Genomic DNA, 21091 nt, shown 5'->3' with positions numbered 1-21091 from the left:
TATAAAATACATTATTAAGGATTCTATACAGTGTGGTATGGGAGGGGGTCAATGAAAGAGTGACATCACAAGTTACCGCAGTGAGTGATGCCAACCCTAGTGATGCCACTGGATATGTACCTACATTTTGGAAGTTCTTATTAGACAATAATTCCTGAAACTCCCACTACATGGCCATCTCCTGATAGTTCCCTCATTCAGAGAAAGGCAGTAAGGTTCATTATGCCATGACCCCAGTGGCTGGTAAGAATTCTTCCCTCAGTGCTCCAACTGCCAATGCTCTGGACTATGAAGGAGAGAGAAGCAGCCACAATCTACCAATCTTAATCCCTTTTCCCCTATTCCCACCGCTATCCCCTATTCTTTGTGTGTCCTTATTTAGATGTACAATAACTTCAAAAATCCAGAAAACAATGATACAATTTTTAAGCCAACCAAAATGCACAAAATACGTACTGCAAGCTTTCAAAGCTCTACTGGTTTCTTCAATAGGCAAAAGTTTTTAAAATCATACAGGATAATTAATGTGTACTGTATGTGTGTGTTTGTGAGATGATGTTAGAGTCACAGATCTACATTCTGAAAGCATGTTGTTGTTATCCACAGTTACAATAGTATGAAGAGATATTCATGTAGGCAGCCATTCTTCCTTATGGCTAAGTGGGTTTTGGGAAACAAAGAATCATAAAGTCCAGGAAATATAATGTAAACCCCATAGGCAACACAAAAGAAGATACTTCCGTTGATATCCAGGTTGTTTCTGTCCTTGTGAGGTGACCAGCCTCCTTTATTAGGCAGAAAACACTGAATTTCTCAGGAAGCCTCCATCCTGTTGCACTAGGAAAATGTTTGATACTGTTAAGTAAAACATGCCAAATGAAGTCCCAATTTTTAAAATATGTTTGCCTGATGAAGAAGCAATGGAACTTTGAAAGCTGACAATGTATATTTTGTGTATTTTGGCAGGACAAAAATGGTATCACTATTTTGTGCATCTTGGATCCTGTTGGACTTTGTTGTATGGCCAGCATGACTACCCCACCAGACTTATTTAGATGGTAAGCCTGTGGACAGGAAACTGTCAAATTAACAATGTGTAAGCTACTCTAGGGGCCTTGTTGGCTGAAGGATAAAAACTCTAAATAAATAAATATGTGCAATAGCTAAGAACAACCACAGGAATCTATTCTGTTTCTTCCCTTCCTCCATCACTGTTCATTTGTAATAATTCACACACTTTCTTTCCAACAATATCCTTGGAAACATCCATACAATGACAATATTTTAAAAAATCGTTGTTATCCCTACATAGCTCTCTTTGTTTTAGGACAAAATGATCCATTCTTTCACATCTATTACATATTCCGTGACTCATGATACAGTTTACTGAATTTGCTCTTAAAGAGGCCAATGAAACTGCCAACTTCTACATTTTTGTTTTACATATTCTGTCATCACTTCTATTCAGCAATAAATACAGTTTTCTCAAATACGCATCCTAATACTCTCTTGCTTCCATATCTTCTCCTGCTCCTCAACCTACAAAGCTAAGAAATGTTACTTTTTTGAGCTTCAGCTCCCTGAATTCCATAGGCAGCAAGCCAAAGACAGAAAAAAGTAACTGGGATGTTTCGAACTACAAGACAGTAACTTCACAAATGGTTTCGTGATATCTTTGGCAGAAAGGGTGGAATGCAAAATCAATAACTGCCTGGAAATTTTTACCTTTTCACCAGAAACACCTTTTGCTCCAGGAGTGCCAGGCAAACCCTAAATAAATAAAATAATAATGTAATTTGTAGACACTTTAAATTTGAAAATGTTTCATATTATAAATACTAAAATGAGCCCTGGTGGCGCAGTGGTTAAATGCCTGTACTGCAGCCACTCACTTAAAACCACAAGGTTGCAAGTTCAAGACCAGCAAAAGGTCTCAAGCTTGACTCAGGCTTGCATCCCTCCAAGGTCGCTAAAATGAGTACCCAGATTGTTGGGGGCAAATAGCATACAGTTGTAAACCACTTAGACACTGCTTAGGTGGTATGAAGCGGTATATAAATGAAGCTTGTTTGTTTGTTTAAAACTAGTTTTCCAGCTTTGGGGATTATTTTTTTTAAAAAAAAGAATGCTATACAAATATGCATTAAAAAATCACTGGATCCCACTAGCATTATGAGAACAATTAGGAATTTGTGGTTGCCATTGTGTGCCTTCAAGTCATTTCAAACTTACAGCAACCCTAAAATGAACCTATCTATTGGCAAGACTTGTTCAGCGAAGGTTTATCATTGCCTTCCCCCGAGAGCATGTGACTTACCCAAGTCACCCAGTGGGTTTTATGGCCAAAGGGGGAATTCGACCCTAGTCTCCAGAGTCACAGTCTGAATCACTACGCCATGCTGTCATTAAAAGTAATGGTAATGGTAAAGTTTTCTTCTTTGACAAGATTGTCTAGTTGTAGCTGACTTTAGGGGATGGTGCTCATCTCTGTTGCTAAACTGAGGGAGCCAGCCTTGTCAAAGACAACTCCGTGGTCATGTGTCCAGAATGACTAAATGCTGAAGTCCATGGAACACTGTTACCTTCCCACCAAAGTGCTACCTATTTATCTATTTGCACTTTTAAATGCATTTGAACTGCTAGGTTGACAAAAGCTGGAACTAGTGACAGGAACTCATTCCATCACATGGCATTTGGGTCTCGAACTGCTGATCTGCTGACCTTGCAATCATCAGAGTCAGTGTCTTAATCTCTAAACTACCATGCCCCTGTATGCTGGCATTGCCCACAATTAAAATGGGGAAATAGTACATCATCCTAAATATCCAAGTTCCCAAAGGTTTCTCCTGTCTCACACTATTATGCACAAGCTCATACTGTATTTCTTTCATTACAGAGAATGTAGGCTCACTCAGTGACCACATGGTTCCAACATTACCTAGAAAATTAACTATATTGTACATTTTAAATGCAGAAGACACTTACTGGAATCCCCTGACGTCCTACATCACCTGGAGGGCCTGGTTTTCCTGGTTCACCCTGAAAGAAAAATATTTACATTAACTGAATGAAAATTGTTGTTATACAATCTTCTTTTTTTCCCGTATAGGAAAAAAAACTGCTACATGAACACTTAACATAAAAAGGGGGAGGGATGGAGAGATTAAAGAATATAAATGTAAATGGACTGATCAGGAGTAAGCACTGTGTTCTGAGAAGAAAAGGGGGGTATATTAATGGAAACAAAAAATGGAGTAGAGGACCTTTTCAGTGATGGCATTCTTCCTGAGAAATGCCTTCTCCAGGGAAACTCATCTAGCACCAACAGTGTAATTTCTTCAATGCCAAATAAAGACATATTTATTTCCTCAAGATTTTCAGTCCCTTCTTTCTTTTTTTAATTGTTCATATTCATTTAGATTTTATTACTTTGTTTTTTTTATGTAACAATCTTTTTAAAATGAGAGTTGGGTAGGGTATACTGTTTTGGTTTTAGCTCAATTTTGTGAACTGTCCAGAGATGTTTGGCTTTGGGTGATATATCAATGCAATAAATTAAGAGTGGGAATCATATGGCCTCCAGATGTTGGATTCCAATGGAGCCCTAGACAGCATAGCCAATGGTGGAAATTACAGTTCAACAATTACCAGTGGTTCCCACTTTGCAATAAATCAAGAAGTAGAAGATTTTTTTGCCTCCAACATCAGATCATCACTATCATTAGGCTACAGTGTAGATACAGTGTTGGAATAAAGTTAGTGTTATTGCTGTTGTGGTTTTGGTGATAATGATGATAATGTGCATTTATAACAGGCCTGTACAACATGTGGCCCACCAAAGAATTTCAGATGGCCTGCGAGGATATGAAACAACTTCAAGGTTCCTCCACTGCTCAGCCTTCTCCTGGGGAAGGGCCTGGCAGAGAAGGAGAATTAATATTAATAATATTAATAATTAATTGATTGATTAAAACCTACCTGTGGCCAAAAAGTTTAGCCTATTTTAATTTTGGCCTGTACTTACTGCTAAGTAAGGTTTGATTTATGACAATAGATGAAACTTAATCAAGAGGGTCTAAGAATTCAGGAACATAGATACACACATGCTGCTTCAGTGGCTAGTACCAGCAGGGGCTCTGGGAATTCTAGTCTAAATACTTAAATATACAAGCTGTGGTTTAGACTTGCTCTTGCTTCATAAACTGTTTGTGCAATTCAAACCCATTTGCCCTCCATGTTGTTTCCAACATGTTTCTGGCCACATATTTCTGAGAAATTTACAAACAGTATACAAAGGTAATAGTTCCATCATTTACCCCTGCGATCTGTTATTCAGGTACAGGTTGTTGTTTTTGTGTGCCTTCAAGGTGTTTCTGACTTATGGCAAACCTTGGATGAACCTATCATGGGGGTTTCTTGGCAAGGTTTGTTCACAGGGGGGTTACTTTTACCTTCCTCTGAGGCTGAGAGTATGTGACTTGCCCAAAGGGCACCCAATAGGTTTCCATGGCTGAGTCGGTATTCAGGCCCAGGTCTCGCAGATTCCTAATCCAATGCTCAAACCACTACACCATACTGTCTCAATTCAAGTGAATACAGCCTCTGAACTACAGCTTGGAGCAGTTTGGGGTACAGCTCTCCAACCAGAATCATCCTAACTCGGTGTTCTGCTGGGATATACTGGAAGTTATTATATATATATATATATATATATATATATATATATATATAACCTTTCCCAGTCTTCCCCCCATTTACAAGGCAGTTCGAACTCTCAACTTATCATGGATGATAGAAGGCAAGAGAAGATGACTTCAGTGAGATCAGTAGCACTTGTGCCATTCTCACTTTTTGGTGACACCAGAAATACTTGCTATCTTTAAATACGGAGGTTCCATTATCAGCCTGAACAACCTAAGGTACTAGATCTTGTCTGATCTTGGAAGCTAAGCAGTATTAGCTCTGGTTAGTACTTGGATTGGGGACTGCTAAAGAATATCAGATGCTGCAGGCTATATTTCAGCGGAAGGAACCGGCAAAACCACCTCTGAGCATTCCTTGCTTAAGAAAACTGTATGAAATTCATGGGGTCATCATAAAGTAAACAGGCAACTTGAAAGCACATACTTGTGCATTATCTAATACAGCTACTGACAAGTGAAAATCCACATTACTCTAATAAGCATTTGTTCCAGATGCTATTTCTCTATGATATACAGTATGTTAATTTAAAACAATAAAAATTAAACCTCATGTTATATTAACTTTTAAGTACCTTCGATCCTGGCATGGCAGGGATCCCATCACGGCCATTGACACCAGGTAAACCCTTGAAAAAGAAATAGCACATTGGTATTAAATAAAATGTATTTATTTCAGAACATTAAGTAACACATTGGTATTAAGTAAAATGCATTTATTTCTCTACCTTTGCAAGACAAATAAACATGACAGTAATACAAAATATTAGTAGTAGTATTGATAATAACAATTATCTCACTATACATACATGTTCTCCTTTAGGCCCAGGGAGACCAGTAATTCCTCTAACACCTTGAGGACCCTAAAATGAAAGTGGGAGGAAGTAAGTTGATACACTTCTGAAAAAAGCAAGGGGCATGTGCCTTCCCAAATAACTTGAGCCAGTTTATAAAAATTAAGGTAATTTATTCCTGTTTGACTTCTACACCCTTTAATACACATTGGATAAAATCCTGTTAGTCCCAACTAGGGTAGTACACAGAATCCATTATTAAATGGTAAATCAAACATTGGCAAATATAATTTATTTAATGGGCATACTCTAATTGAGTCCATCAACAGGATTTAGGCCATTATATGATGCATGCTATAATGCTCTGAAGAACTGCTTAAGAGTGAGCCCCACTGAACAGAGTACAGTTTGCTTCCTTGCAAACATGCATAGGCTTGAGCCAGCAATCTCATGGTATTGATGTTACATTATTGCTTGCTTAATTATTAGAACTCAGAAAGAAACTCACTCTCTCTCCTTTGGGACCCATCTCTCCCAGGGCACCTCTTTGTCCTTGATCACCCTGCAAAAAACCAGAAACATTAATCAGCAAAATCCAAACATAATTCCCGGAGTCTTTTGTTCTTTTTCTTAAGTGTTTTGTTGCTTTACATAATAAACATTTAATTTTAATTTTTTAAAAAAAACAACCCAATTCTTTGTAACTATCAAATAAAGTTATGTGAGTGATTACTAAAGGCAAAGTAACATCACAGATTTGTACATCATATCATATTATATCATGACATCAGCTTCAAAATAACAAGCCAAGATATCTACTTTGTAGAAAAAATGGAATTAACTGCATGCTACAGGTTGAGTCTCACTTATCTGGAAATCTAAAATCCGAAATACTCCAAAACCCCAAATTTTTTTCATGGATGGCTAAGACAGTATTGGCACCTTTGCTTTTTGATGGTTCACAATGTACACAAACTTGGTTTCATGCACAAAATTATTTAAAATGTTGTATAAAATTACCTTCAGGTTATGTGTGAGAGATGTATATGAAACAAATGAATTTGGTGTTTAGACTTGGATCCCATCTCCAAAATATTCCATTATATACATATATGCAAATACAGGTATTTCAAAATCCAAAAATGTCCAAAATCCATGTGTATGCATATATGTATGTGTATATTATAATATACTGTATACACGTTTTTTGCAGGAAGAACTATACAGTGTTGGCATACAAATCCTACGAAATTTCCAAGCCACCGCAAGTAATGACCAGTAAATTTACATCAAATATTGAACAGGATAAAAGAAACTCAAAATATGAGATGTTTTAATGTATGCATGAGCTTCAGTCAACAAAAGTGGGATGAATCACCAGGATTATAAAAGTTGAAAACTGGAATGGTGACCAGGGACAGAGCAGCTGGGGGATTCTACACTGCAGTTAACTATAGTCTAATCATCTTGCTGAGAAACAGGTAAACTTACAGGAGCCCCAGGAAGACCTTGTGGACCAGGATCACCATCTAGACCCCGAGTACCCTGCAATGAAGGGGAAAAGTCAGACTAGGACATAAGCTCTAAAAGCATACTACAATACAACAATATTGCACAATATTTTTGTTTTATGTTTGTATTCTTTCTTGAACTTCATATTGTAAAATACATTTTTAAAAAATAATCTAAAAGTATTCTGCACATGTATTAAAGCAGGGGTAGGCAACCTGCGGCCCGCGGGCCGGATCCGGCCCGCCAAGGCCTTCCAAGCAGCCCCCGAGCAGTCCTGCCGCCGATTGCCGCTGATTTCCCCTGTTTTTCGCCGCTCCAGCGCCATTTTGTTTTTCAAAATGGCGGCCGAAGTCTCGTGTGACCTCAGGATGTCAAAGGTCACACGAGTTTTCGGCCGCCATTTTGAAAAACAAAATGGCGGCGCCCATGTAGGAGGCCTGGTGCAGCCGCTGGAGCACTCCAACAGGGCTCCAGGAGCTGCAGTAGGCCTGCAGCAGGCTCCACCTCGCTCTCTGCCCTCCTCCTCCTCCTTCCTAAGAGCAGGGAAAGGAGGAGGAGGAAGCAGAAGGAGTGCAGAGTGAGGGAGAAAGGGAGCCAGAGCAGCAGCTGCAGCCACAGCAAGGCCAGAGGTCGGTTCATTGGGGGAGGGGGTTAGCTGGGTGTTCTTTCTGCAAACTTCCCTCTCAACACCCTGTGGCTTTTCTGGGTTGAAACTGTGTGCATACTCGCTGCAGTTTATTTTCAGTTGCATTGTAGTAACTTCCTTGTTTGTAAGTTTATTAGTATTATTAGTAGTAGTAGTACTACTACTTCCCCTGGGTGTTCTTTCTGCAAAATCCCCTCTGAGCACCTTGTGGCTTTTCTGGGTTGAAATTGTGTGCATGCTTGCTGCAGTTTATTTTCAGTTGCATTGTAGTAATTTACTTGCTTGTAACTTTATTCTTAGTATTATTTATTATTATTACTACTTGCCCTGGGTGTTCTTTGTGCAAAATCCCCTCTCAATGAGAAAGAGCAGGAAGAGGAGAAAGAGGAGGAGGAGTGTGACTTTCCAAAGTGCATTTCTGTGTATTTTTGGTGCATTTATTGCTGAAAGGTCTGCTGTAACAATGATAGTAGTGGAGGTGGTGATAATGATGATGATGCTTCGGTGGAAGCTCCGCCCCATAGAGTGGAAGCTCCACCCCTGGCATGTGGCTCCTCCCCTGGAGGGTGGAAGCTCCACCCCCAGCATGCAGCTCCGCCCCTGGAGAGTGGAAGCCCCACCCCCGGCATGCGGCTCTACCCCGGAAGGTGAAGCTCCACCCCCCGGCTTCGGCCCCCCAGTTGTCTGAGGGACAGCAACCTGGCCCCTGGCTCAAAAAGGTTGCCTACCCCTGTATTAAAGCCTATTGAAGGCAAATAGAAAAGATGTCAGCTATGCACTCAGATGCTCCAGTCCTTTACATCTGAAGAAAATTGCTGGAAAGACAGGGAAGACTATTGGTGATACAGTTTCCTCTCCCATGTCTGGATTTAAAGATGCTCTGTTTGACATAGGCTGAGTCTGCACAGGCCAGAATATTCTGGGAGCAGCCTGGAATAGTCTGGTCTCAAAGCTCCCTTGGTGTTCCCGGCCTATTACCTGGAGCCCTCTGTTGCAATACCTAGTGACTGTTCATAGGTGCATCCTGCTGTGCCACCCAGTGCTGCCACCACTGGTGTGAGTCACTCACTCTGAGGGCAGAACAAGGCTGCCAGCATTGATTATATGGCTGGGCATGTCAACCTGACCTCAGAGCAAGCAACTTGCACCCAGGCAGCATAGTCGGATGCATGGTTAATAGCCACCTGGTGTTGCAACAGAGGATTCTAGATCTTTTGGGAAGCTCCAGAACAAAAGACGAGTTTTTAAAAAACATTTTAAGGGGAATATACAGTGGGTTCAGTGCTGAATTGGCCAGATTTGTTCGGACTAGGGACTGGTCCCTGTGTCATCCAGACTCCCTAAGAGGACAGTGGGAAGACATTTAATTTTTCCTGTGTGGACAACCCCATTACACACATTTGCCACAATGAAAATAACGATGTATGTCAAAAGTTACCAATGCACCCTAAGAGCCAGCTAGGGAAGAGTAACAATCACCTTGCAATAGTAAAGTCTGCAGAATGCCTTAGTATTAAAAGTGCTGTATTGAACTCTTTGCCTTGTTTTGGAATCGCACATATGAATAAGAGTTGCAAATTAATATATTATGCAAAATATTTCCCTTGGAAAACTATCATTCAACATTCATGTCTTCATTACTGGGCAGCAATACATTCATTCATGTAAATGTATTTTATTGCTAAGAACTGCTATCTTTGACTAATTCACTGTGCCCTGCACATAGCACACAAGAGCACTGTTCTACAAAATCACAGTGAATTGATCCAAAACATACTGTATTTTGTAGAACTGATGTAAAATAAAAATCACAAATTCGTACATTACAAGAAGTAATGAAAGAAACATCGGTACTGTCAAGAGAAAATTTAAAGCTATCAAGAAGTTGTGCTTCTAAGAAATCTTATGCACATTTAATCTGATGGAACTGCATTAATAAATGGCAAGGATTTTATTCTTGATCAATAAAAGATTCAGGGAGTTGAAGCTGAACCTACTGAAGAACATTAAAAATGTAAAAGATATTACAGGCACTGTCTTTAGTTCAGACAATAAAGGACCTGTACACATAGCATAAAATAAGAGCTATATACTTTTATCTTCAGACATTAAAAGATAGCTTGCTCATCACACTATATCTCTTTGGTGTTTTGCTATCTAGGCAACAAAATGTAGAATTGGAGATATGTTATCTTTTGGAAAAATTTCTGAAACTGTAATACTCAGTCTTCTAAAAATTTAGCAAGAATATAAGCATACATCTATTATATATCTATTCACTATACAGAAGTGATTTTTGAAAGGTATAATAAACAATAAACTAGAACAGTAATACAGATTTTACTCTGTTTTGACTTATTAACAATTTCTGTATCTGCCTACTAGTGTGTGTGGAGATGGACAACAGTATACTTGTATTCTGAATTAACCTTAGAATTTGATAGCTTCTATTTATTCTAGACTCTCATTTGTTAGTTTATTCAAATGCTAAGCAGAAGTTGAAACTGATGGAATGGGAAAGGACATTCCCTCCTTCTTGACTTCTTTATGTTCATTTTTGAATAATTCACTATGATTATGATCCAGGCTAAGTTAGAACATATAAACATATATTGACTACTGAGCCTGGAAAAAATTATGTTTTTGCACCCTTAATCTGAAAATTGTGGTTTACAAAAGTAGCTTTTCCAAGTTCTACTTGATTCTTCCAAATAGACAAAAGGGGATTTAAAACTGCTTAACTTCCATTGCCTATGATATGTAAATAACAGAACAACTGCAGTCTTACATATGAAAACTATGTTGTTATCATAATATATTACAAGAAAGAAACCCTTGTTACCTTGTCAGTTTTGCTGATTCACTCTCATATCTGTCACAAACGGAATGGACAAGGAAACAAAAGTTTCTCTCTTTGTAATATATTGTGATTACAACAACGTTGCTCAGCTTGTGTATCAGTAGTGTATATAGTATATAATAGTCTAATTAGTCTCTCCCATACCCTCACCAAACAGACCCATGATGGTAATGGACTAAAATTTATTTTCAGTCAGATTTTGCATGGTATTATAAAGAATACTGATAACTTGAGAGGATGACTGGATTCCATAGGCAAAGCAGTGCACCTGAGATACCCTGATCTGGTATGAGTTGCACTGAATGTTTAAGGAGATAAGCCACATGCTGTCTTGAGCTCACAGAAGAAAAGGCAAAAATACAAACATAACAAATAAAAATAAATAAATATTAGCTAAAATCTTGTTGCTTGTCCTGACTAGAGTAGACCCATTGAATCAATGGGATTTACCTACATGTTAATTTACCATTCAACAATTGGTCTATTGTAGTTGGGACTAACATACAGGCTGCCAGTCATCATCACTGCATTTATAGACCACTTTCTCCCAGTTTGGGACACAAGATTAGGGAACCAGTGGTTTAATAATGTATGATTTTAAAAATGGTGACCCACAAACAATAAAAAACTTAGCTTTTAAAAATTAATAAAATTAAAACACAATTAAAATATCACAATTTTTAAAATCATACATTAAACCAATAGTTCCCCAACTTTGGTCCTCCAAATGTTTTGGACTTCATCTGCCAGAATTCCTAACTATTGACTAATCTGGTGATGGCTTCTGGGACTTGAAGTCCAGAACACCTGGAGGACCAAGGTTTGAGAATCACTGCATTAAACAATAAAAATTTTAAAAATACAAAAATTAAAACTAGAGTACTCCTCCAATCCTTATAATAATAATAATAATAAATAAAATTTATTTATATACCACTATTCCATTCGATCACAGCAATGTACAACAATTGCAAGAACGATACAATACAAGTCTGGCTGCTTTCAGAGGCTGGGAAGGGCAAGGGTCCAGTTCATCCATAATGGCGCTCACTTCTCCAAGGATCCTGTCCACATCCTCATGTGCACAAATTGAAACATATTTGATAATGCAGGACTCAGTACGCAGTCTGGGGGTGCTTATTGACTCGTCGCTCCATCTTACATCTCAGGTGGATGCGACGGTCAGGAGCACCTGTTATCAGCTTCGGCTGATACGCCAGCTGCGTCCCTACCTGGACCAGAGGGACCTTGAAACTGTAGTACACGCTCTGGTAACCTCTCGATTGGACTTCTGCAACGCGCTCTACATGGGGCAACCCTTGTACCATACCCGGAAGCTGCAATTAGTGCAGAATATGGCAGCATGACTGGTCACTGGTACATCCAGGGCCAGTCACATAACACCTGTGCTTAAAGACCTTCATTGGCTGCCTATTCGCTTCCGGGCGCAATACAAGGTGTTGGTTATTACCTATAAAGCCCTAAATGGCTTGGGCCCAGGGTACTTGGAGGACCACCTCTCTCTGTACAATCTGCCCCGCACACTCAGATCAACTGGGCAGCAATTATTAAGAGCTCCAGAGGTCAGATTAGTTACTACCACCAGGAGGGCCTTTACCACCTCGGCTCCCAACCTCTGGAACTCGCTGCCCGCCGAGCTCCGCTCGGCCACCTCCCTGGCCCAATTTAAGAAGAGGTTGAAGACATATCTTTTCGAGCGGGCCTACCCCTGACTCTACCCCCCAGTATACTCTCTCACCCCTCCTTCGTCAGCTGGTTGAGCTGGCATGAGTTTGCTTGTTTTTATTGTAATGTTTTTAATGTATTTTAATATGTTTGATTGTATGGATTGCTTTGTTGTACACCGCCCTGATTTCTAGAAGGGCGGTATAGAAATAAAATTTTATTATTATATTATTATTATTAAAAGCAGATGTTAAGGTTCCATCCACTGAACCTGTACCAACTACAGCATCCAAGTGAAAAAGGACCTGAGTCATTTTTTCTGTAAAGTGTCTTGCACATTCTTCCCAACAAGGTGTGAATTGGTTGAGTAGCTTTCTTTTCCTTCTTGTGGGGCAGAGTGTAGAAGACTCTGGCTTTGTTTAGAGAGAAATAAAGCAAGCTGATTGTTGCTCTGACTCAGAAAGATAACAGGGAAATTGACAGGTATGGTGACCAAAAATAAGGGGGCAGGTCGTCTTATGTTTAACAATCAACAGGTGAGGACTCATCCTCTCAGAGGAACATTTAATGATCATCTGCAATACACTGTCAATGGACAAGAAGTTGGATTTTTGGAATAAAATCCACAATAGTGTCAAGTGAGGAAAAAAAAAGTCCCCAAGGCAAGTGATCTCCTTCCACTGTTTTTAACATCTTTTATTGATCAGCTGTCCCCTATCTTGGCCAGAGTGTTTCCACAATCATGTGCCTAGCTGTACTCTATGTATGTAAACAGGCATTATATATTATTTATATGGCTAAATGCTTGAGACTTGTGAACATAAAATTAACATAACCAGAACTGTAGGGATTAAGGAGATGGACTGTATCCACTATAACTTCCCATATCCCAAACAGCTGGCCAGTGAGATTTATGTCACCAAGGACTGTTTTGTTTAGCCAAACAGCTAGCCTACTCCCAACATTTGCATATGTCTTCTCCATTTTAACCCTGCTGCTGTTGTCTCCTTATTCTTCGGTTATTATTTATTCTTATTTTGTGTTGGTTTTGAAAACCATAAACTGACTTTACTGTATTGGAATGATGAGATAAAAATTCCCCCAATAGCTCAATAATATTTGGTTTTTATCAGCATACAGCTGTACTCCACAGTAATGTATTCAAACCCAAAGACTAATAAATGTTTTTCAGTGAGAAATGTTCCATTGTTATTACTTACTTTATCACCTTGGGGTCCCATTATGCCTGTTATACCTCTTAACCCTTGAGATCCCTGAAATGCAAAAATGCAAGCATGTAATTTATTCATCCAATTTACCACTTCTCTCTCCCTCTCTTTCTCTCTGCTATTTTTCAAAACAAATATTTCGTTGGGTTATGCATGTCTTCATGACTTTTTCAGCTCTTGCTTTTTAAGAAATAACAGGTTTCCTGTTTTCAGACAAACAAATTTTAATAAAAGTTTACTATTAATAAAATCCAAAGGCCTTAACTAGGAAAAATTATGGGTCTTACCCAAAGTTAAGCAAGCAGACTTCTGCTTGTGCAACAGGATCTTTTCTTACTCACTGTGCCTCAGACGCCCTCCCCGCCCCCTATGAAATATGCCCCAGAGGGTTCCTCAGTCTTCTTGAGCAGACAGAGAGCTGACTCCATTCAGATAGTGGATGTCATCCCATTTGTTCATGAAGACTACTGGATTCAGCCTTACAAGCTCTGTGAAGCTTCAGTAAGATCTTGCATGTAAAATAAATTGTAACAAATAATTAAGTTGTGACCTATACCATATTGTTTTAAAGTATCAGTTGGAGACAATAACACTAAATCAAGTTGTTGGAGGGGGTTGGACTGGATGGCCCTTGTGGTCTCTTCCAACTCTATGATTCTATGATTCTATGGATGGAATCAGAAAACAGACTGCACAAGACCAGTGTTCCTATAATCTCCCTTCCCCTTCAATCCATTCTTCAGACACTCCATTCCTATTATGAATGACAATCATGTTCTTTCTTCTCCCATCTGGAGGGCAAAATGTATGGGATTTTATCAGACCACTCTATGGTCTCTGTGTTAGCTGCTCGATCATCTACTTCTTGTTGTGTGAGTTCAAGTCATTTCTGATTTATGGTGACTCTAAAGCGAACCTATCACAGGGCTTCTTGGCAACAATAGTTCAGGGTTGAGGCTGCCCTCTGAGGCTGAGAGAGTGTGACCTGCCTAAAGCCAAACAGTGGTTTTCCATGGGTGAGCAGGGATTCAAATCCACTGTGCTAGTACAACACTCAAACTACTAGATTATGCTGGCTCTGCTTCAAAGTTATATCTTTCAAAAGGATTTTTAAGAGGAGGAGGAGGAGAAAGTTGTAGTTTACTCTCTTGAAATCACTGCCAGCAAGGTGAATATGCGACTCATGGGGGTGAGGAAGAAGGGGGTGAATTGTAAATAAGCTCCATAGAAAGTGGCTGGGCTTAAGGTAGGTCATGAATGATAGCTCACATTTGTTTCAGTGGCATGTTAGCCATGACCATCTATAGCCAGACCGGGACCTTGAACAGATGGATGGACATACAATTTCTTATACCTGGACACGTTCACTGACTATAATGAATGGAAAACAACTAACAAATTAATTCAGAAGAAATACTTTACTGGAGGGCCTTGAGTGCCAACATCACCAATTCCTCCTTGATCACCTTCTTCTCCCTAAATAAGCATAAAGCAAAACAGTTAATAACAATTCAAAATCTGGAAGAGGTAACATGAAGTATTTATTGGTAAACTCCTATTATTCTGTATGTATTTGCCACTTCACATTTGCACAGGCACAGATGTAATGAACTATCTTGTTTGGAGCAGCCTTTACTTTCAAATGAGCTGTGAAGGACTCAAGTAGAAGACTACAATTCAGAGAGATATTGGGAGCTGGGCTGAGCAACTATGGAAATAATGGAAATTAACTTTAACAGGGGAGCTATTATTTCTTTTTTAAAAGCATTAACAACATTGAGCATTACTTCTCTACCAACCATTTGCTTTCAAAATAATTATAACTTTAGCTGTCAGTTTCTTCTTACCCTGTGGCCTTGTTTTCCTGGTTCACCAGATTCTCCTTTTACTCCCTTGTGACCCTAAAACATAAGACCAAATCCCAGAGCATAATTATTTGAAAATGAAGTACACAGCCAAGACTGCCTACTGATTAATTCTGTATAAAGATATCTGCTTGGCTAACTTGGCTACTGTCCAAACCAAGGCGTCAAACAGACATAATTACTTTACATTATGGCATGTATTGGACAAAGAAGTGCTGTGAAAATATACATGTTTGTAACTTGGAGGGTGCTGTGAAAAACACAGTTTACAACTCTTGAATTATAATCCCCTTCCAGAGCCTCCCGCCTCCCATGATTCTTTTCAAGCCAAACAAGAAACTACTGAGGTTGTTTGTTGATTTGTTCATACAGGACCATGCAGCTTTACAGAGTAAAATAGGAGAGACTCCTGCCCTGAGGAATTTACCATATAAAAATCAACACAAGAGAAACAACCAGGAAAAGGAGGAAAGTGGAGATAAACACAGAAGTAATATGCAGGGTGTTCTTCCAGTTGTGCATGCTTAGTGTTTCTTACAGAACTAGAAGGAAATGGTGACATCACTCTACTACAGGAGTGGACAAAGGACAGCTTTCGCGCCCCTTACCATTGCCCCTCAGTCCCCTCAAGTGATTTTTTTATAATCATAAAATGGTTTTTTTCCATACCTGGAGGCTTCTAGTAGCAAAGGTTTCATAATTAATAGAAAACTTGGGGGGGGGGGCTGATTAGTTAAAGGTTTTTTTTAAAATCCAGATGGCATTCCAGACACTTCCAATCTGGATTTTTCAATGTTTTTGTGCATTTCCAGGACTGCTGTAGCTCATGATGGTTCCAGAAGAAAAAATGGCTCCTGGATCCTCCTAAGCTGCCCACCTTGCCTCATTGCAAGGATTAGAATAGATATCTTAAGGGTTAGCAAAGACTTAGAAGTCATTGAGCAGTCTCTTTTCAGTTATTCTCCAGTTTAACACTAATTTAACCTGAGGAAATTCATAAATTTCTTAACTTTCTGCACAAAAAATATAGCTTGCTAATACCACGTTTTGTTTTGTTTTGTTTCTCTAATGCCTTTTGATGTTCAAACTCCTTTTCCAAGACCCTACTATCTGAGCCACAACCTGCACTAGTACAAATTCTTAATTCTGTTATTATAGAAGGAAAGGGAAATACCACACACACACAGAGAGAAAATCTTTTCATAGTTTCACAAGCTACATCTTTGCACAATATGGGTTCACAGAGGTATACAAGCCACACAGCAAGTGTGGAAAACTTCCAAGTGGTGTGATAGCCAGTCAACTTACAACATATTTAAGCAGGCCTGTTTTCTCCTACCTTCATGCCCATTAGCCCAGCGTGTCCTGGTCGGCCTGGTAGACAAGCATTGGGACACTGAAAAAGAAGCCATCAGCTAAGTTAATAAGATGACAAACTTCTAAAGCAAAATATTTTTTCTCCAAGAAGAAGAAGAAGAGTAGTAGTAGTAAAATATCTTACCAGTGGATCTCCATCATGAAGCCCAACTGTTCCCTAAGGTCAATTAACATGACAGGAAAAAGAACAAAAAGCAAGATCAGAACAGTCCCGTAGAGCCCATAACCATGCTCTTTTTACCCATCTACACTGTTTTACCTGCCCCAGGAAAATATCTCTATTTTCTTCTGAAGAAGGGGAGAGGACTAAAAAACTTGTTCTATTTGGACCTCAGTGTCATGATGGTCCAGTTCTCTCTCATCCCTCCAAACCACATCCTCTCTCTCTCTCTCTCTCTCTCTCTCTCTCTCTCTCTCTCTCCTGGATAATACATATTTACGCACAAAGTTATCATCTTTTCACATGCAATAATATCTTTGTCAAATGCACATTATTTAAATGAAGCCAGGTCTTCATAATGGTGTTTCTTTCTCACAATGAAGTGATATCGTGCACAAACCTCACAAACAAGTATGCACCTAGAATATGGCCGTCTAAAACAGTTTGGACAATTTTTTTAAGCTGTGGCATTAAAAAGAGGACAACCAAGTATGAAGTGAACTTATTATTAATTTGGAGTTTATATGGACTGTTACTCTACTGAGACAGTGAGAAGATCTTTATGTTCCAGCTTTACAGAAAGCATAGAGAAAGCATCCTTCAAGAGTGTTGGAGGAAAAAATGATAGCTGAGATCCTACAATCATAGAATCGTAGAATTGGAAGAGACCACAAGGGCCATCCAGTCCAACCCCATGCCATGCAGGAAAATGAGAGACATAGCTATGGTGGTGCTGGCCATGTGCTGTAATAAATTCATTCATTCATAGCTATGTCTCCCCCCTCCTTGCAAAAAAAATACTTTTTGAGGTGTGTACCCTCACTGAAAAAATTGTCATTTCAAAGTTCATCACTCCCGCACACAAAAACACACTCCAGCAACACAGAAATGGCCCACCAACTGTAAAAGTGAATTGTGATGTTGTAAGTCAGACTTAAAGCATCATAATCACTGAACAGGATGCCAGCCAATATTTGAGGTGGGCAGGGGGAAGAAGATGTTGAAGAATCTTCCCATGTTAAATCATGCCATTTGTTGAGAATCCTTGGAAATGGCTCCGCAATATTGGAGTGTATTTTTTCATGCTTGACATCTGTGAGCTATCTCAGATTTTGCTATTGGTTCAAGCAAAAAGGACACCATAGTCAACTTGAAATAGGTACCCGTTTATTAAAAGGCTTAAAGAATTAGTTCTGTACCAAGATAACTGATACGGACTAGAGAAAATGTCCAGCAATAAGTATCTACTGTACCACCACTTCACAGCTAAAGACAGTTTAAAATAGCTGGGAGAAGAGAAAAAAAACTTTAAAACAGCCATTATTTTACTAAAACTGGAATTAACCTAGCAAACTTACCCTAGGTCCTGGAGGTCCTGGTACTCCTGGAGGGCCTCTTCTTCCAGGATCACCCTAAACAGTTTAAAGGTGTTGTTACTTATTTATTTTATTTATTTCAAGGATTTATATCCCACCTTTCTCCCAGAATGGGATTAGTGCATATGACTGAACTAAGGATATAAAGAACATTCAGCCATGCTTCTTGTCTTCACCAGTTAGACACCCAAGACAGCCCATCCAAAAAAACAAAAACTGCCAATTGCTGTGAACTTTCTAAATTTTTAAATTTAAAATTTTTATTTTATATTTAATTTTTTTTAGCATTCGAGGATCTTTTTGCAAAGGGTTTCTACACACATTTTTTCGCATTTTGTGTTTATGCATATGAGGATGAATAAACAAAGACTTATGAATAAACAAAAACCAATACAAAGACTAATGAACAATAAATATGTACTAGCCTCTTGTACCTAAGGGCAAAGTAATCATAACAATGACTAATAACTCTGTAGGTTACAGTCAAAGTTAAAGAAATTTAGGATTGTGTATAATATGAAAAAGCTGTGAATGATAGAAAAAAAGCTATATCCTTTTGTTTCCTTTGTTTCTTTCATTTAAAAAAATCACTTCAAAATAAGGAGCTTTATTCCTAGAACAAAAGTTGCTTAGATAAGATAGAAGCCATTTAAAGTGGAAATCATTTACTAAAGAGAATTACTGGCATTGCCAGTCACACATTGCAATTCTGTACAAACTTCATGTGAATAAGTGCCAATGAATTCAGTGGAATTTACTACTCAGCAGACATTCAGGATTGTAGTGTAGTGCATATATGTCCTTCAAGTTGCGTGTCAGTTTATGGTGACCTCAGAGCATTTTTTTTTACGAAAGGAATCCTCAGGGATGGTTTTATCAGTTACTTCTTCTGAAATATAGCCTACAGTAACTGGTATTCTTTGGTGATCTCTCAGCTAGGTACTACCCAGGGCTGACCCTGCTTAGCTTCCTAGATCTGGTGCCTTTGGGGTAGTAGAAACATTAAATCTCAATTTCTCCAGGTCTTTACAGATGTTGAGAACACTGAAGTAGTTTTTCATCCCATTACTTCAAGACACTTAGGAATTCATCCCCTCCACCCCCCACAATAATGAAAAACTGCAACTTTTCCACAAAGGTCATGCATCTTCCCCAGAAAACTGCACCATTTTCCAGAAGCTACACAGCTCCTCCTGTTCAGCCTTTCCTGAAAACCATGCAGCTCTTGGTATAGAAAGGACTGCTTTCATGAACCCATGTGTGTGTTTCGTGCAAGACTGCAAACTTTCAAAGAGGGCTTGTAAAGGGGGGGCAGAATCACAAGAAACCTCTGTTTCTGACCCTTCACAAGATATAGCCTTGTGCCCTTTGCACCAGTCCAATCAAATCTGGCCTCTGACTGTGGAGGCCATCAAACTGTGCCCTTCCTATAGCATCTTCCAAACATCCAGGCTTAGGCACACAAAACATTTGTTAAACAGTGTGGTAGGTAAATATAGCTTAGTGGTTTATTGGAATAGGCAACAAGTTACTCACAGGAGGCCCGACTCTGCCCACTTCTCCAGGAAGTCCTGCTATACCAGGAGGCCCCTACATTGAAAAAATGACATGTCATCTTATTGGGCAAAGTGCGCTGGTCCAAGGGATCAATGCTTTATTAAACAGAAGAGCTGTCCCATAAAGCTATTTGGTCTACTGACACTTTACTTTAAATACGCAAACAATTAGACACATAATAACAAGATTAAACACATCACATTTCACTGGAACACTGATTCGTTGTGCAATTAATTATTGATATTTGAGTTAATTCTACTTACTCGAGATCCAGGAATCCCTTTTCCCTGAGGGGGGAAAATAAATGTTTTATTTATTTATTTTTGTTTACTATATTTTTCTTTTTCAGACTGCATTGCATACCAACAAGAGCATTTAAAATGCAGGAACAAGTATCAAAATGATTAATTTTAAAAAAAACCCTGTGGAATATAAAAGTATTGTTTTCAATTTTCTGGATATTTGAAAAAGCTGAGTACTTCAAGCAGCTTTAACTGATTACCTTTCTAACAGATGATGTATGTCATGGAGCAATTTATAGTGAGAGTATAAGAATTCAAGCATTTTTTCCCTCTAAATATTAGAAAAAAATTTTTGACATTAAGAACTGTTTAGCATGAGAATAAAGTCCCTTGAAAGGTGGTGAACTCACCTTCATCAGGACTCAAATTGGCCTTCTCCAGACGGGCCCTTTGCGGTGCGTCCACGACGTGCTAGGGTTGCCTTGGGGCGGTGCATGCACATGCCCCGCAACCCTAGCATGTCGTGCACGCACCGCCGTTACGCAGCGCTTTACACACGGCGCGTGTAACCATTATGTCACAGCTGCGCAGCTTCCATATGTGCAGCTGCGCAGCTGCGACGTATAAGGTACTTTGCGGCACAGCAAAAAGGAGCCACTTTTTTGAGCTCTTTTTCTGCTGCACAGCTGCACCACGCAATATGTATGCTGCAGCGCCTCTTCTGGGTGGTCTGTACCCCACCATTGTTAAACAGAGGTTGGATGGCCAATTGGCTGGGCTCTGCTACATACATCTCAGTTCTGTACACGTCCCTCTAACAGGCTGATTTCATATATCAGAGGTGTAGATTTGTGTCAGCCCAAAAGAATGCTTGATGGACAAGCTACCATCAAGATCATGTTGAGAGTCAGTCCTAGTTTCATCACACCATGGGTTTTTCCTCCCATCTGCAATACCAATTTGTCCCTTGTAAGCGCTGCCACTATGTAACCACTGTGGCTCTTTGCAAATAGCTATCATTTCTGTCATGTTTTCTTATCATATCCAGGGTGGCTTGAGCTACCTACCAACACCATGAAAGGGGGCA

General features: G+C 39.3%; 1 protein-coding gene across 2 annotated transcripts in view; it reads right to left on the bottom strand.

Annotated features, from left to right (window-relative positions):
• LOC149311390 (uncharacterized) overlaps positions 1-21091 on the bottom strand; it is a 156076-nt gene that overhangs the window by 46077 nt on the left and 88908 nt on the right. For both annotated transcript variants that reach the window (XM_089528558.1, XM_089528559.1), the window contains 14 exons: positions 20026-20049; positions 19742-19795; positions 18188-18241; positions 16794-16826; positions 16632-16688; positions 15275-15328; positions 14850-14903; positions 13419-13472; positions 6986-7039; positions 6003-6056; positions 5510-5563; positions 5276-5329; positions 2986-3039; positions 1726-1770 (listed from right to left, as the gene is read on the bottom strand). In XM_089528558.1, the coding sequence (XP_089384684.1) occupies positions 1726-1770; positions 2986-3039; positions 5276-5329; positions 5510-5563; positions 6003-6056; positions 6986-7039; positions 13419-13472; positions 14850-14903; positions 15275-15328; positions 16632-16688; positions 16794-16826; positions 18188-18241; positions 19742-19795; positions 20026-20049 (699 nt within the window). The remainder of the gene's footprint in view (positions 1-1725; positions 1771-2985; positions 3040-5275; positions 5330-5509; positions 5564-6002; positions 6057-6985; positions 7040-13418; positions 13473-14849; positions 14904-15274; positions 15329-16631; positions 16689-16793; positions 16827-18187; positions 18242-19741; positions 19796-20025; positions 20050-21091) is intronic.

The sequence above is a fragment of the Sceloporus occidentalis genome, unplaced genomic scaffold (genome assembly GCF_023333645.1).
Source record: "Sceloporus occidentalis isolate IW3139 unplaced genomic scaffold, rSceOcc1.0.p SCAF_6, whole genome shotgun sequence".
In the NCBI taxonomy this organism is placed as follows: Eukaryota; Metazoa; Chordata; class Lepidosauria; order Squamata; family Phrynosomatidae; genus Sceloporus; species Sceloporus occidentalis.
This window is presented reverse-complemented; position numbering and strand designations above follow the sequence as displayed.